The sequence below is a fragment of the Rana temporaria genome, chromosome 2 (genome assembly GCF_905171775.1).
Source record: "Rana temporaria chromosome 2, aRanTem1.1, whole genome shotgun sequence".
In the NCBI taxonomy this organism is placed as follows: Eukaryota; Metazoa; Chordata; class Amphibia; order Anura; family Ranidae; genus Rana; species Rana temporaria.
Window position 1 is genome coordinate 130,869,160 of NC_053490.1, and position 16,439 is coordinate 130,885,598.

Here is a 16,439-nt window from a genome sequence, read left to right on the forward strand (position 1 = left end):
TGGTGATTTGGTGCTGTACTGTTTTTTGCTGTGTCACTGTCTTTTTAAATGCGCAACGGCCGCCATTTTGCCGGAGTCGCGCTTTATATAGCTCGATGGCCATTTTCTTGTGGTCCTGTGACGTTTTTTACACATTCGGCGGCCATCTTAGAAATCGGTTGGCCTCGTGTGGCCGCTTTAGCGCTGCAGAAAAGACCATGAATCTGCCAGACGCAGCACAGCAGGCTTCTCTGCACACTTGGGCTTCTCTCAGACCGCGCTGCACCTGGGTGAGGTGGTGAGTTTCCCTGGGGGCCCCCATGCTCTGTAAGGCCGGGAGGTGACCGTGGGTATTTCTGCTTTGCAGTTAGGTGACACATCGGAGGGGCATTATGGAGCCTGGACAGGTACTTCTTCCCCTGTAAGCCTGTGTTAACCCTTGCTGCCCCTCCCCCTGCCACATCTGCTATGGCTATGTCGGCCTGCTTCTGGGGATATCTCTGGGGATATCTCTGACACTCTGTATTGTCAGATGATGCAGGCTTAACCCACGTGAACAGTGAGAGCGACTCTGATTCAGGGTCGGTTACTGTTTGGAATTGTTGGAGCAATTTTTTCTGCAGGCGTGGTACTCGGTACTTGAGGTTGGGAGCGGGGGCACCTGCTGTGCCAGTCCCTTTTGGGTCCTGCAAACCGCCACGCACTGACAATGTTTTCCTTGTGTTTCTTTTTTGGGACAGTTTGTTCTACAAGGAATGGGATACGCCGCAGACAGTTTTTGCATTGCGACCCGTTATCCCTTTGTGGAGGACCTTTTTAGTAAAGTGGGTCTCTCCTCTGTCCGTGGACCCTCCCGTGTCCAGGTTGAGCTAACCATCATGTGGATGGGGCTCCTGCCTTTGTGGACCCTGCAGATGGGGGAATGGAGGCTGTGGCCCACTCCTTCTTAGCGGTTGGGGGTTCGCCTGTGAGACCGGTTTTGGCCGGGGCTCTGGTGTTACGGACTCTGACTGTACGGGCAAAGCTTTTTGCTGCAGGAGCTGGAGGCTTCCGAGACCTGCAAGGACATGGCTGAACAATTAGTTATGGGTCTAAAATTTGTCTGTGAGTCTGTCCTGGTTACGCTCTTGCTTTCCAGGGCTTCCGCCTATGCGGTGGTACTGCGCCGCCTTGTGTGGCTGAAGTGCTGGTCTGCGGACTAGTCCTCAAAGAAGGCCTTGGTGGATTTGACCTTTAAGGGTGAACGTTTTTTTGGGGCATCCCTGTATGGCATCATTAAGGATGTCACGGGTGGTAAGAGCACACTGTTCCCACAGTCTGGGAAGGACTAGGGGCCTCGCCATGAGCAAGGGCCCTCCTTTACTACCCCCAAGCTTTTTGTTCGCCCGCCCTGTGCGGTGGGGGAAGGTTTGCAAGGTGCTAAGACCTCTGCTGCGGGGCAGTAGCGCACCTGGTACCGCAAGCCCAACAAGTCTGCAGACATACCTGCTTCCGCCTGAAGGTCTGCTCTCCGCCCGTGTCTCGGGTGGGGGACCGGCTTTGTGAATTTGCAGCTCGGTGGAGGTCTCTCCTCTGACGGTTGGGGTTGCGAAGTAGTTTCCTCGGGGTACAAGATAGTTTCTCTCTTGACTACCAAACAGAATTTTTTCCCTCCAACCTCTGGCTTCCTCCGGTTCGCCGGTTGGCTCTGTCAGGGGCTGTCCAGGATCTTCTGGTCAGGGTTGTGCCAGTTCCCTCGATGGAACGGTCTCAGGGGTTTTACTCCAATCTGTTTGTAGTCCCCGAGAAGGACCTCAAGGCCCTCGTTTGTTTTGTCAAGTGCAAAAATTCAGGATGGTGTCGATTCGCTCGGTAATAGCGGCACTCCATCAGGGGGATTTTATGGCGTCCTTGGAAGTCCTGAACAACACGTACCTGCATGTTCCCATATGCTCAAAGCACCAGAAATTTCTGTGCTTCGAGGTCGGGGAGGACCATTTTCAAAAATGTCCCTCCCGTTCGGCTTTGTGTCGGCACCACGGGTTTTCCTAAAGGTGCTCGTACCGATACTGGCCCTGCTGTGACAGCGGGGGTTTGTTATCGTGGGATGTCTGGACGACATTCTCCTACGAGCTTCTTCGGACTCAAAATTTGTAGAGGACGTGTCTTATCACGTGTCACTCTTCAAGAGTTCGGCTGGCTTCTGTATTGTCCAGAAGTCAGTGTTGATTCCGTCTCAGGGACTGGAATACCTGGGACTAGTCCTGGATTCCGCAGAGGCAAGAGTTTTTCTCCTAACGGAGAAACTTCAGCCTCTGCAATCTGCAGTGCAGCAGTTGTCGACCCAGAAGTGGTCATCTCTGCGATTTTTGCATGAGGGTTCTGGGTCTGATGGTGGCCTCTTTCGAGGCAGCTCCGTATGCCCAATTCCACACCAGGGTGCTACAGAGGGAACTGCTGTCACGTTGGGACAAGCTCCCATCATCTCTGGATTACCAGATTCAATTGAGTCAACTGGTCAAGTCTCCCCTGGTGTGGTGGCTGGCGTCTCTGGTGCTTCGGACCGGGAAGTCGTTTTCTGCCGTGCCACTGGACAGTGGTCACGACGGATGCCAGCCTCTCCGGTTGGGGGGGGGGTTTGAGGCACCCAGTCAGCCCAGGGGCGTTGGACTCAGGAGGAGTCCCGCTTACTGATCAATATTCTGGATCTCCAAGCAATCCAGCTGTGCCTTGCCAGGTAGTCCCTGGATCTGCATGGCCGACCGGTCAGAATCCAGTCTGACAACGTCACGGCCGTGGCGTACGTCAATCATCAGGGAGGCACACGGAGTTCAGCTGCAGCGACGGAAGTCGCGCACATCCTTTGGTGGGCCGAAAGGTCCGTTCCGGCTCTATCGGCCGTGTGCATTCCGGGAGTACAGAATTGGCAAGCCGACTTCCTAAGTCGCACTGCACTAGACCAAGGAGAGTGGTCTCTCCACCCGCAGGTGTTTCAGGGTCTGTGCCAAAAGTGGGGCACTCCGGACGTGGACCTTCTAGCGTCCTGTCTCAGTCAGTAGGTGCCACGGTTCGTGGCCAGGTCGAAGGACCCGTGGGCGGACGCGTCAGACGCATTGGTGGTGCCTTGGGTCACTATCGCCTAATTTACGCCTTCCCTCCTCTGAAGCTTCTTTCTCGCCTGCTGCGCACAGTGGAAGCCGAAGGGATTCTATCAATCCTGATCGCCCCAGATTGGCCGCGTCGCTCCTGGTACGCAGACCTGGTGCGTCTGGTGGCAGACACCCCCTAGCGTCTTCCCCTGAGAGAAGATCTTCTGTCGCAGGGTCCGATCTTCCACCCTGCTTTACAGTTGCTGGCTTTAGCGGCGTGGCTGTTGAGAGCCAGGGGCTGAAGGACCGAGGCCTATTGGGCTCGGTGGTCTCTACCGTGCTGCGTGCACGGAAGTCTACCTCACATAGGATTTACCATCATACGTGGAAGGCCTATATCTCTGTGTGAGGAGATGAAATGGCACCCTCGTACATACGTGGTGTACAGGATTCTACTGTTTTTACAGCAGGGAGTGGATCAGGCTCTTGCCTTAAGTACGGTTATGAGTCAGATTTCTGCTCTGGCTGTTTACTTTCAGCGACCCTTTGGCGTCACACTCCTTGGTGCGTACGTTTGTTCAGGGGGTCTGGCATGTGGCCCCTCTGATGCGCCCTCCACTACCCCCATGGGACTTGAATTTAGTCCTTTCGGTGCTTCAGGATGCTCCCTTTGAGGACATTCGGGAGGTTTTTTGTTGACTGTCACAAAAGGTGATTTTTTTCTGGTAGCAATTACCTCGATCAGACGGGTGTCTGTCTGAACTGCCGGCCTTGTCTTGCAAGGCTCCCTACTTGGTCATCCATAAGGATAAGGTGGTGGTCTTTTCTCCCAAAGGTCGTTTCGGCTTTTCACATTAATGTGGACATTGTTCTTCCATCCTTATGTCCTCAGCCGAAATACCAGGTGGAGGCCACTTTACATCCTCTGGATGTGGTTCGGGCCCTACGAGTGTACTTATCTGGGGTGTAAGGCAGCGACCTGGTCGTCGATCCACACTTTTTCAAAGTTTTACAAGGTGGATGTGAGTGCTTCTTCTTATGCCTCCTTCGGCCGCAGGTGTTACTGGCGGAAGTTTAAAGTTGGAGTTCCTCTGTTAAGCAACTCCGGTTTTGTTTGGGGTGTAACCTGGTTTGCTGTGTTGTTTTCCCACCCCTCGAAATTTTTTGACACTGCTTGGGGACGTCCCTACTGTCAAAGGATGCTGTGTCCGTCCATGAACGGAAAAGAAAATAGGATTTTTGTACTCAACGTAAAATCCATTTCTCTGAGTTAATGGACGGACACAGCACCTACCCCTCCTTTGTTTGTACTGCTTGTTACGAACTGAGGCTGCTAGAGCAGGGTGTGGGTTATACCCGGGGGCCACGCCCCCTGAGAGGAGCTGCACTGAGGAATGTGTTGTTAACACTTAAAGTGTTTTTTTTTTTTTTCCTGCCTAAACTCTCCTAAAGTAAGTGGATATAACCCTACTGTCAAAGGATGCTTGTTGCAGATTTGAATAGTGTTGTGCACACCTGTAAACCTTTGTAACAAGCCTGGTGCATATATAGGTCTCTTTGTTGCCCCCTCTTGTAGCGTTGGACAACAACAGGGCAATGGTGTAGATCAAGAACATGACTGAAGCAATACTATACAATGCAAGTTTGCATCCTAGCCACTTCTTTGCCAATAATTTGTGACTTTTTCTGACAGTTCTCTGAGACTTGATGTATGGAAGTATGAGGGTAAACACTGATAAATTTGCATTCCTTTATTAAGTGACACATATTATTTTTTATATGAATAAATGCTAAGTTGTAGGCTTTCATTTTTTGACACACGTTGGGATTCTGCTTAATTTTATAATGACTTAAAAACGGACACTTGTCCAAAAAAATAAAAAAAAGTGTAAGACTACTGACTGGCCGTATTCTTAGCAATTTTCTAGCAAGTTCAACCAGCTTTCTGTGGGGAAAAAAAAGAAGAAATATGTGATTGCAATCTACATTAATCCCTGCCACATAGATGCTCTGTAAATATCAAACCTATTCATTTAGAAAATTGTGTGGTTTGCAAAGGTGAGAGGCTATATGCTTCACCTTCCTTATACCCTAATAGATAGTAAATGTTTTGCTTTCTTTATCCTTCCTTATAGCCTAAAAGACTTCTGCAAATCATATTTTGCTTAGTGTGAGGCTAGGGACTTTCATCCTTGCAAGTTGTGGGTCATATCCTGTCTTTTCTCCGATCTGGAGTTGATCAGGGTTTGGCCTCGAGTACAATCAGGGGTCAGATTTCTGCCTTGGCGGCCTTTTTTTTCATAGACCACCTAATTCACATTCCTTGATGCGTGCCTCAACTTTGTATTTTCTATACGAAAGGAATCTCTGTTTGAACCCACCTGGGATATCCCTTTAATCAAGGTTATTTTTCTGGTTGCCATTACTTCAGCTCGCAGAGTTTTGGAATTGGCTGCTCTTTCCAGTATCGAACCGTTCCTGTGCTCCACCAAAACAAGGTGGTTCTACAGCCTCAACCATAATTTTTACCCAAGGTGTTTTTTTTCATTCTATCTCAGCCAAGACATTATATTGCCATCCTTCTGTCCTAAGCCTTAAGCTGTGCAAAGATGGATTGAAATGTGGCTGGTTCTGCATGGACCAGCTGAATTTTGATGCATGTATGAGCACTGTGGTTTTACAAAACTTGATTTACAGATCGATTTTCTGCACAAAAACCCTGCTAGAACATTTCCTCTACATCAGCTTGCTGATCGGAGTATCCTGAAAGTCTCCCCATTGTCAGAATACAATGACACCACTGGCGGATTCCCCCATGCACATCGAATGTGTGGATGGGGGAATTGGGTTTGTTTTTTTAATTAAACTTTCTGGTTGAATGAAAAAAACTGACTAACATATGGGCTGCATTCGATCCGGGGGGGGACAAGACTTTGATGAATTGTAGTAGTCAACTTCAAATGGTTGTAAAGGCTCAAGGTTCATGAAGGTAAAAAAAAACCTATGCAGCATCCCCCCAGCCTTCCCCTAATACTTACCTGAGCCCCAACTCGATCCAGTGATGTGCATGAGAGCTTCGGCTCTCTGGGAACTCTGCCTTGGCTGAGACAGCATTGTTAATCACAGCCACTGAGCCAATTAGGAGAGAGAGAGGGTGGGGCCAAGCCGAGGCTCTGTGTGAATGGACACAGAGTCGCAGCTCTGAAGTGAGCCTACTTGGGTACCCCCATCGCAAGCTGCTTGTTCTGGGGGCACTCGGAAGGGTAAAGGAGGGACCTGAGAAGGGGAGGACCGGGGCTGTTTAACACCCGATAGCATGAACCACATCCAGTCAAGTTTCTTCCTGAACAACCAAGGGCTAACACAGTCTCAAAAGCTACCATTTCTCAATGGATTCATCAACTTATTTCCCAAGCTTACAGTTTTAAAGCGCAAAGTTCCGCCATTTTCATTGACGGCTCATTCGACCAGGAGTGTTAGTGTTTCTGGGGTTAAGTGTCATCAGGCTTCAGTTGCTCGAGTTTGTAAAGCTGCTATCTGGTCTTCATCTCTTACTGTTATTGAGGATGCTACATTTGGTCAGCATGTTTTTTGTAGGCTGCTGATTGAGGTTCTAACCTGTTCTGGTTTAGTTGTTTGGGGTCAGTTGGCTTGTTGCTGTGTTCCCCTCCCCTCATTTTCAGTCTTTTGGGACATCCTGTGCATATGAAGATGCTCTGTGTCCTGTGATATGATAAAGAGGAGGTTTTTAACCTCCAGAAGTCGGTGTTGATTTATACTCCTTGGCTTGATACCTGGGCTTGATTCTAGACTTCTTGGAGGCGAGAGTTTTTCTTCCTTTGGAGAAGTTGCAGACTCTTCAGGCGGCGGTGAAGCTGCTGGCATCCCGCAGATGGTCGTTGCTGCGCTTTTGCATGCAAGTCCTGGGGCTCATGGTAGCCTCTTTCGAGGCAGTACCGTATGCCCAATTCCACACTCGAATCTTGCAGAAGGAGATCCTGTCCAAATGGGACAAATCTCCATTGTCCCTGGATTGTCAGATGCGGGTGAGCCAACTAGTCAGGGCTTCCCTGGTCTGGTGGCTGTGATCTCCGGCCCTTCAGTCTGGGAAATCGTTCCTTCCCATTCACCGGACAGTGATCACGCCAGTCTGACCGGTTGGGGGGGAAGTTTGGGGTGTTCGGTCGACACAAGGTCGCTGGACGCAGGAAGAATCCCGCCTGCCGATCAATGTGTTGGAACTTCGGGCGATCATGCAGTGCCTCTCCACATGGTCACAGAGGCTACAGGGGTGTCCGGTCAGGATCCAGTCGGACAACGCCACGACGGTGGCGTATGTCAACCATCAAGGGGGAACAAGAAGCTTGGCTGCAGCTTCGGTGGTCGCTCACATCCTGCGGTGGGCAGAACAGAGCATGCCGGCTCTATCGGCCGTATACATTCTGGTGGCGGATGTTCCTTGGCGACTACCGATGTGAGAGGACCGTCAGTCGCAAAGTCCCACCGAAGTCATCCTCTCGGAAGATTTATCATCGAACGTGGAAGGCTTTTATCTCTGTGTGAGGAGATGAAGTGGCATCCACGTGCATATTCGGTTTCCAGGATCCTGCTGTGTCTACAGTGTGGAGTGGACCAAAAACTTCTTCTTTCAATGCCCCTTGGCGGCTCACTCACTGGTGAGTACGTTTGTGCAGGTGGTTCGACACTTGGCTCCTCCAGTCCGCCCGCCGCTACCTCTGTCGCCCAGAGGCGATTAAGTTCGCATGTGTTGCGCTATATAAGTTTTCATTCATTCATTTATTCTGTGGGACTTGAATCTGGTCCTCTCGGTACTCCAGAAACCACCTTTTGAAAACATTAGAGAGATCCCTTTATTGACGCTCTCTCAGAAGGAAGCCTTTTTGGTTGGCATTACATCGGTCAGACAGGTTTCTAAACTGGCGGCCTTGTCTTGGAAGGCTCCCCATCTGATCCTCCACAAGGATAAGAAGGTGCTGCGCCCGCAGCCTTCATTTCTTCCTAAGGTTGTTTCGCCTTTTCATCTAAATGAGGACATTGTACTTCCTTCTTTGTGTCCTCTGCCGTCGTATCCAAAAGAAGCTGCGTTGCATTCCTTGGACGTTGTCCGAGCTCTGTGGGTGTACCCATCTGCTACTGCTCCGTTTCGGAGGTCGGACTCACTGTTTGTTTCGGTGGTTGGTCCTAAGAAGGGCCTGGCGGTCTCGTTGGCCACGATCTTTAGGTGGATCAGACAGATCGTGATTCAGGCGTATGCCCTAAAAGTGCGGGCGCCTCCCTTTCCTGTCATGGCGCATTCCACCAGGGCAAAAGGTGCTTCTTGGGCTTTCCGGCATTTGTTTCCCAGGTATGTAAGGCGGCGACCTGGTCGTCCGTTCACACCTTCACTAAGTTTTACCAGGTTGATGTGAGCGCATCTTAGGATGCTTGCTTCGGCCGCAAGGTTTTGCATGGGGATGGTTAAGGTTGCAACTCCTCCGTTGAGGAGCTCTGGTTGTTTGGGGGTGAAGTTTGTTTGGTTGCTGTTCCCACCGCTCGTTTTTTTGACACTGCTTGGGGATGTCCCTAATGTCAAGATTATGCTGCTGTGTCCGTCTATGAACGAAAGAGAAAATAGGATTTTTGTACTCACCATAGAAAAAAAATTCTCTGAAGTTCATGGACGGACACAGCACCTACCCCTCTTTTTTTTATGTTTGTACTTCTTTTTGACAAACTGAGCTGCTAGATGCAGGGAGAGGGGTTGTACCCAAAGGGACCGCCCCCTGGGCGGTACTGTACAGTTTTGATGCTGTTTAAACACTTTAACATGTTTCTGCCTAGTCCTCTCCTGATAGAAGGCTAATACCCTATTGTCAAGATTATGCTGCTGTGTCCGTCCATGAACTTCAGAGAAAAGGATTTTGCGGTGAGTACAAAAACCCTATTTTTCGGTTTACCTGTAAAACCCTTTTATTGGAGTACATCATAGGACACTGAGATCTTACCCTTCTGTCTTGTGGTTCATGGCATGCTACAAAAACTAAAGCCTTGCCTAACAGGGTGGAGTTTTGCACAGCAGGAGAATGCCTTTTTTTTTTTTTTCTTTCACCAATTAATTGTCTGAAGGTGGCAGCATTACCCCATTGTCACGGATATGTTGTTTTACATGTAAACCAAAAATACAGTTTTTATAGTGCGATTCAATTGTGCGTGGCTGCCTTTTAAATGCTATCCCAAATTATAATTTTATTATAGCTTAGGGTTGTGTGATTGAATTGGTATCTTACTCCAATATTGTACATTAATTTAAAGTTTGAAATTGATGAAGTGCTTCTCTTTCTTTACTTAGGTTCTTCTGAGTCCGTTCCTCTTGTACCACTGACTGAGGACAATGAAGATGCCATGGAAAACAATATATTCCAAAAGCTATTAAAAAAGGTTGGAGTGCGTCCACCAGCAAATGAGCAAGTAAGGATTTAGGTTAATATTTTGAGAATGTGTGTGTATGTGTGTATATGTATGTATATGTATATGTGTATATATATATATATATATGTGTGTGTGTGTGTGTGTGTGTGTGTGTGTGTGTGTGTGTGTGTGTTTGTGTATATGTAAACATTTGGAAAAAAATAAGAATCTTTTTGAAAGTACAATGTCCTGTGACATCATAAATTCAATTCACACAAAAAATCTGTTGCATAGCAAATCGCTAATTATATTTCTTGTACATACCAAAAGAAACATCACTTCATCTCCAGAGTGCATCAGTATATAATTTGTATCTATACAATGTGACTTTTGACATATTTCCTATTCAGCAACAATCCCATAATCCATTCAAGAAGATAAAAAGAAAAGAGAAAAGAAAAAGTAAGAAAGGAGGGAAAAAAGATGAGGACACTGATGAGGCAGCAATGATGGGCACTGATGAATCGATGATTTTTTTTCTGCCTAGCGTTAGGAGAAGACATGGCCTTATCTGGAGTCCATGTGCTCTAGAGATTTTTTGAAATTTTTCGCTTTTTATTTGATTTTTCCTGCATTTTTTGGATCCTCGAATCTACTATCAACTGCCGACTGGGTGACAGGCTGGATCTTGATCCTTGTAGTCCCCCCATGTTCGGCCATCGAGCGTGTGCCGGCCTTTAGCTAGGCCGTCCACGACATGCCCCGTTGCTCCGGGGGCTTAGTTACTGCCGGGGGGGGGGGGGGGGGCTGTGCTGCTGTGGGGGCTGTTATTTTTTTATTGTGCTATGTGCTGTTATGCTGGACAGTGTCTGCTGTGTGTTTCTGGTGTTTTAAACACGTGTACGGCCGCCATTTTAGCAGGGACGTGGCTCTTTATGTCGGCGGCCATTTTCCTGTAGCCTGCATGCTGTTTGTTCTGCATGTCGGCGGCCATCTTGGAAAAGTCTTGGCCTCTAGTGTCTGGAATAGCGGCGCAAAGCCATCTCTTTTCTTCCTAAAGGGACGACACAGCACGGACAGCGCTCTCAGCTCTGCACACGAGTACAGCCTGTTCTCGGGTGGTGGGTCCCCTGGGGAGTGCCCTGCTCTCTGTGACAGCCAGGAGGGTGACCACTGGGTCCCATTTTTTTCTGCAGTACTAAGGTGGCATATACAGGTGGGTCAGCATGGAGTCTGAACCAGAGGCTTCTACCCCGACCATGCCAGAATTAACCCTTAGTGCCCCTGCGACCTCGATGGATGCTATGGCGGCAGTCCTGGAGGCGTTTGTTGCCAGGATTGAAGCGGCAAGTGGCCAGAAGGGGGGTAAAAAGCTCCCCCTCCCTGCGCCTGCTTCTGGGGATGTCTCTGACACGGAATCAGGCCCTGCTATTGCATCTGGCCCTGGTTCTGTCATGTCAGATGATGCAGACTTGGCCCACATGGACAGTGAGGATGACTCTGCTTCAGGGTCTAAGCATGATAAGGAATTTGTTAGCGCTCTTATCACTGCGGTGCGGGACACTCAAAAACTTGAGGATTTGGTGGAGGCATCAGACATGCCGGTCCCTTTTGGGTTCCGCAAGCCACCCCGCACCGCGAAAGTGTTTCCTTGTATTCCATATCTGGACAAACTATTATACAAGGAATGGGAACGGCCGCAGAAAGTTTTTGCAGTGCCAAAATACTTTGCGGTCCGTTACCCACTTTTTTAGGAAATCCTCATCAAAAGGGTATCTCCTCCGTCAGTGGACCCTCCGGTGTCCAAGCTGAACAAGGCCACCACGTTGCCTGTGGAAGAGGCTCCCGCATTTAAGGACCCCGCAGATAGGAGAGCTGAGGCTGTGGCCCGCTCCATATTCATAGTGGTGGGGTCGGCGGTGAGACCGGTTTTGGCCGGGGCTCTGGTGTCACAGACACTCACCGAACGGGCTAAGGCCCTAATGCAGAAGCTGGATGCTTCTGAGCTCTCTGTGGAACTGGCCGACCAGTTGGTGCAAGGCCTAAAATTTGTCTGTGAGTCGGCCCTGGATACGCTCCCCTTGCACTCCAGGGCCTCCGCCTACGCGGTGGTACTGCGCCACCTTGTGTGGCTAAAGTGTTGGTCTGCAAGGCAGTCCTCTAAAAAGTCCCTGGTGGACTTACCCTTTAAGGGTGAATGGCTTTTTGGGGCGTCCCTGGATGACATCATAAAAGATGCCACAGAGGGTAAGAGCACTCTGCTCCCGCAATCTGGGAAGGGTAAAGAGCCTCGCCGCAGGCAGGGACCCTCTTTTACTACCCCAAGCGTTTTTTTTTCGCCCGCCAAGCGCGGCAGGAAAACGTTTCCAGGGTGCCAAGTCGTCCGTTGAAGGGCAAAAGCGCACCTGGTTCCGCAAGCCCAACAAGCCTGCGGAAAAGTCTGCCTCCGCATGAAGGTCTGCCCCCGCCTGCATCTCGGGTGGGGGGCCGGCTTCGCGAATTGGCGGCTCGGTGAAGGTCTCTCCTTTCCGACCGTCCCTCAATGGAACGGTTTCAGGGGTTTTACTCCAATCTGTAGTCCCCAAGAAGGATGGGGTCCGTCCAATCCTGGACCTCAAGGCCCTCAATTTCTTTGTCAAAGTGCAAAGATTCAGGATGGAGTCGATTCGCTCAGTAATAGCAGCGCTCCATCAGGGGGATTTCCTAGCGTCCTTGGATATCAAGGACGCGTACCTGCATATCCCAATGTGCGAAAAACACCAGAGGTTTCTGCACTTTGCGGTAGGGGAGGACCACTTTCAATTTGTGGCCCTCCCGTTCGGCCTGGCCTCAGCAACGAGAGTTTTCACCAAGGTGCTCGCCCCGATTCTGGCCCTGCTACGGCAGCGCGGGATCGCTATCGTGGGATACCTGGACGACCATCTTCTGAGAGCTTCCTCAAGCTCAGAGTTAGAAGAGGACGTGTCTATCACCTGTCGGACCCTCCGAGAATTCGGTTGGCTGCTGAATATCCTAGAAGTCAGTACTGGTACCGTCTCAGAGGCTGGAATATCTGGGGTTGGTCCTGGAAAAACTGCAATCTGCAGTGCAGCGGTTGGCGACCCAGAAATGGGCGTCGCTTCGCTTTTGCATGAGGGTGCTGGGTCTGATGGTGGCCTCTTTCGAGGCAGTCCCATATGCCCAATTCCACACTCGAGTGTTGCAGAAAGAGATTCTGTCACGTTGGAACAAACTTCCTTCGTCTCTGGATTACCAGATTTGGGTGAGTCAACTGGTCAAGTCCTCCCTAGTGTGGTGGCTGACATCCCTGGTGCTTCAAGCCGGAAAATCGTTTCTGCCGTGTCATTGGATAGTGATCACAACGGATTGGGGCACCCAGTCAGCCCAGGGGCGTTGGACACAGGAGGAGTCCCGCCTTCCAATCAATATACTGGAGCTCCGAGCAATCCAGCTGTGCCTTGCCAGGTGGTCCCTGGATCTGCAGGACCGACCGGTCAGGATCCAGTCCGACAATGCCACGGCCGTGGCATACATCAATCATCAGGGGGGCACACGAAGCTCGGCTGCAGCAACAGAAGTCGCGCACATCCTCCGGTGGGCCGAAAGTTATGTTCCGGCTCTGTCGGCTGTGTACATTCTGGGGGTGTTGAACTGGCAAGCCGATTACCTAAGTCGCCAAAAGCTAGACCAAGGAGACTGGTCGCTACACCCGGAAGTGTTTCAGAGCCTGTGCCAAAAATGGGGCACTCCAGACGTGGACCTTCTAGCGTCCCGTCTCATTCGGAAGGTGTCACGATTCGTGACCAGGTCAAGGGACCCGTGGGCGGACCCGTCAGACGCGTTGGTGGCGCCTTGGGGTCACTATCGCCTAATATACGCCTTCCCTCCCCTGCAGCTTCTTCCTCGCCTGCTGTGCAGGGTGGAAGCCGAGGGGGATACCAACAATCCTGAGCGCTCCGTATTGGCCGCGCCGTCCCTGGTTTGCGGACCTGGTGCGTCTGGTGGCAGACGTCCCTTGGCGTCTACCCCTGAGAGAAGATCTTCTGTCACAGGGTCCGATCTTTCACCCTGCTTTACAGTCGCTGGCTTTAACGGCGTGGCTGTTGAGAGCCAGGTGTTAAAGGACCGAGGTCTGTCGGGCTCGGTGATCTCTACTATGCTACGAGCACGGAAGTCCACTTCACGAAAGATTTACCATCGTACGTGGAAGGCCTACATCTCTGTGTGAAGAGATGAATTGGCACCCCCGTACATATGTGATGTCCCGGATTCTGCTGTTTTTTCAGCGTGGAGTGGATCAGGCTCTCGCCTTAAGTACGGTTAAGAGTCAGATCTCGGCTCTAGCTGTCTACTTTCAGCGACCCTTGGCAGCGCACTCCTTGGTGCGTACGTTTGTGCATGGGGTTCGGCATGTGGCCCCTCCTGTGCGTCCTCCACTGCCTCCATTTTTGCTCATTCGGATCAGTAGTGCAGGATATTGGCTATCAAGACACCCCTTTGCTTTCTAGAAAAGTCAGCCTTAAAAACATAGGGAAATGATCTATTGTTACACTGGGGGGTCGCCCCTTGAGCAAAGTGCGTTTCCTGCACGCAAAGTACATCGCATTTGTGGGAGATAGCAGTTTTCCAAAGCGAAGAACGTTTTGCTGGGTGGTTCAGTCCCTTCACATTAAGCGAAAGAAAATTAATAGACATCGTGAATAGCGTGTAGAAGCTACTGGAATTTGCCGATGAAGTTCAAATTTTGGAAGTAGTGTGCAGAAAATAGCTACCTAGTACACTTTATGCTAGAATGATAAGGGGAAAAGAAAAACAGAAACACAAGACAAAACAAAACAATCCGCTTGCGTGACTGCATCGAGTGCGGTCTCCCCTCACAGAATATCAGACACAGGCGATTCACAGAGTGATAATTTGATGGATTGGCCGAGAAATCCCCAGATGCCAGTCAGAGCTGTCAGCTCAGGCGTCCATCACGATCGCGCGCAAGCCACGCCCCTTCTTGGCCTCTTTCGAGGCAGATCCTTTTGGCCAGTTACATTCAAGCCCCTTCCATTGGAATGTCAAGGAACATTTACCACAGTATGGACTTTTGCCTAGTGTGAACCCCAAGACCTTTCACCTCGTCTGTATATTGTGGGTCGCATTTGGGCTTGCATACAATCCAAGGTCAAATTTCGGCCTTAACAGTTCTCCTTCAAGAGCAATTGCTTCACATTCTTTGGTACATGCATTTGTTCAAAGTTTCACCAAGTTGTTTCACACTTAAGACTCAGTGGGACCATACATTGATACCCTTTATTGCGGAAATCTCAATTTTTAACCCATTTGGGATATTCCTTTAGCCCTTCTGAGTCTCGGAGTTAGTTTCTCTTACTTGTGAGGAACTTTTCCAGGGGATTCATTGGGACAAGATGGTGCTCCATCTTTAGCCATCCTTTCTGCCTAAGGTGGTTTCTTTGTTCCATCTCAGCCAGGACATTGTGTTGCTTTTTTTTCTGTCCCAATCCTTAGATACCTGGCAACAAAGTTCTTCATACAACCCCAATTCCAAAAAAGATGGGGCGCTACATGAAAACGGAATGCAATCGTTTTAACTGAGAAAATGTAGAATTTTAACAAAAAAATAAGGCCATTTTGAAATTGATGAAACACGTCTCAAAGTTGGCACAGGTCCAGGTTTACCATGGTGTAGCATTCTATTCTTTTAACACTCTTTAAATGTCTGGGAACTGAGGAGACCAGGTACTGGTGTTTTGGGAGAGGAATGTTGTCCTCTTCTTGCTTGATACAGGATTCTAACCGCTCAACAGTTCTGGGTCCTCATTGTCGTATTTTTTGTTTCAAGATGCCACAAATATTTTTAATTGGGGAAAGGTCTGGACTGCAGGAAGGCCAGTTAAGCACCCTGACTTTTCTACTATGAAGCCATGGTGTTGTCATAGATGCACTGTGCAGTTTAGGATTGTCCTGCTGAAAAATGCAAGGCTTTTCCTGAAAGAGATGTCATCTGGATGGGAGCATATGCTGCTCTAAAACTTGGATATACTGTATATCTTTCAGCATTGATGGTATATTTCCAAATGTACAAACCGCCTATTCCATACTCCCTAATTCACACCCCATTTAATTTGAGATGTATACTTTTGAATTCAACACAGATAACAAGCTTGATGGTAACTATCCTCTTTAGTCCAGAGGATGCGGTGCTCCTGGTTGACAAAAGGAATGTCCAGTTTTTATTCTTCTGACCACAAAACGATTTTCCACTTTACAACAGACCATTATAAATTAACTTTGCCCAGAGAAGACGACAGTGTTTCTTGATCATATTCAGATATAGCTATATAGCTTCCTCTTGATGGATGATAGCTCTTTACCTTGCACTTTAGGATTGCACAGCTAACTTTGTTCACAGACAGTGATTTCTGGAAGTATTACTGATCCCATGCAGTGATGTCCATCCCAGAATCATGCCTGCCTTTAATGCAGTGCTGTCTGAGGGCCAGAAGATCACAGGCATTCAATATTGCGTTTCGGCCTTGTCCTTTGTGCACAAAGATTTCTTCAGATTCTCTGAATTTTCAAATGATATGTACTGTAGTGTCAGGGCTGGGCTCCTCAGCCCTTCCTTCTCAATGCTCAGGATGCTCAGTTGTCAGTTAATTGCTAGCACTCATCGATCCACAGTGGCTCACCTGGTGATCATTTTCTGCTTGTCGGTCCAACCCACAGCCAGCCCCTTCTGGCCATTTAAACTGCCTGGTTCATTCCTTTTGTGTCTTTGCCTTGGTCAAACATATCTCTCTGCTTTGTTCCTGTCGAAGACTTGCCTGGCTGACTCCTCCTGGTTCCTGATCCTGTCTGCTGCCTCCGACTATGCTGATCTCTGGCTTCCTGATTTACTGTCTTGTTCTGACTATCCGCTTTGGCTTCTGAACCCTGGCTATGTTTTAACAACGTTTACTTATCCGTACTGTTTTT

General features: G+C 49.3%; 1 protein-coding gene across 2 annotated transcripts in view; it reads left to right on the forward strand.

Annotated features, from left to right (window-relative positions):
* TIMELESS (timeless circadian regulator) overlaps nt 1-16,439 on the forward strand; it is a 189,821-nt gene that overhangs the window by 147,437 nt on the left and 25,945 nt on the right. For both annotated transcript variants that reach the window (XM_040341046.1, XM_040341047.1), the window contains exon 27: nt 9,397-9,515. In XM_040341046.1, coding sequence (XP_040196980.1) covers nt 9,397-9,515 — 119 coding nt within the window. The remainder of the gene's footprint in view (nt 1-9,396; nt 9,516-16,439) is intronic.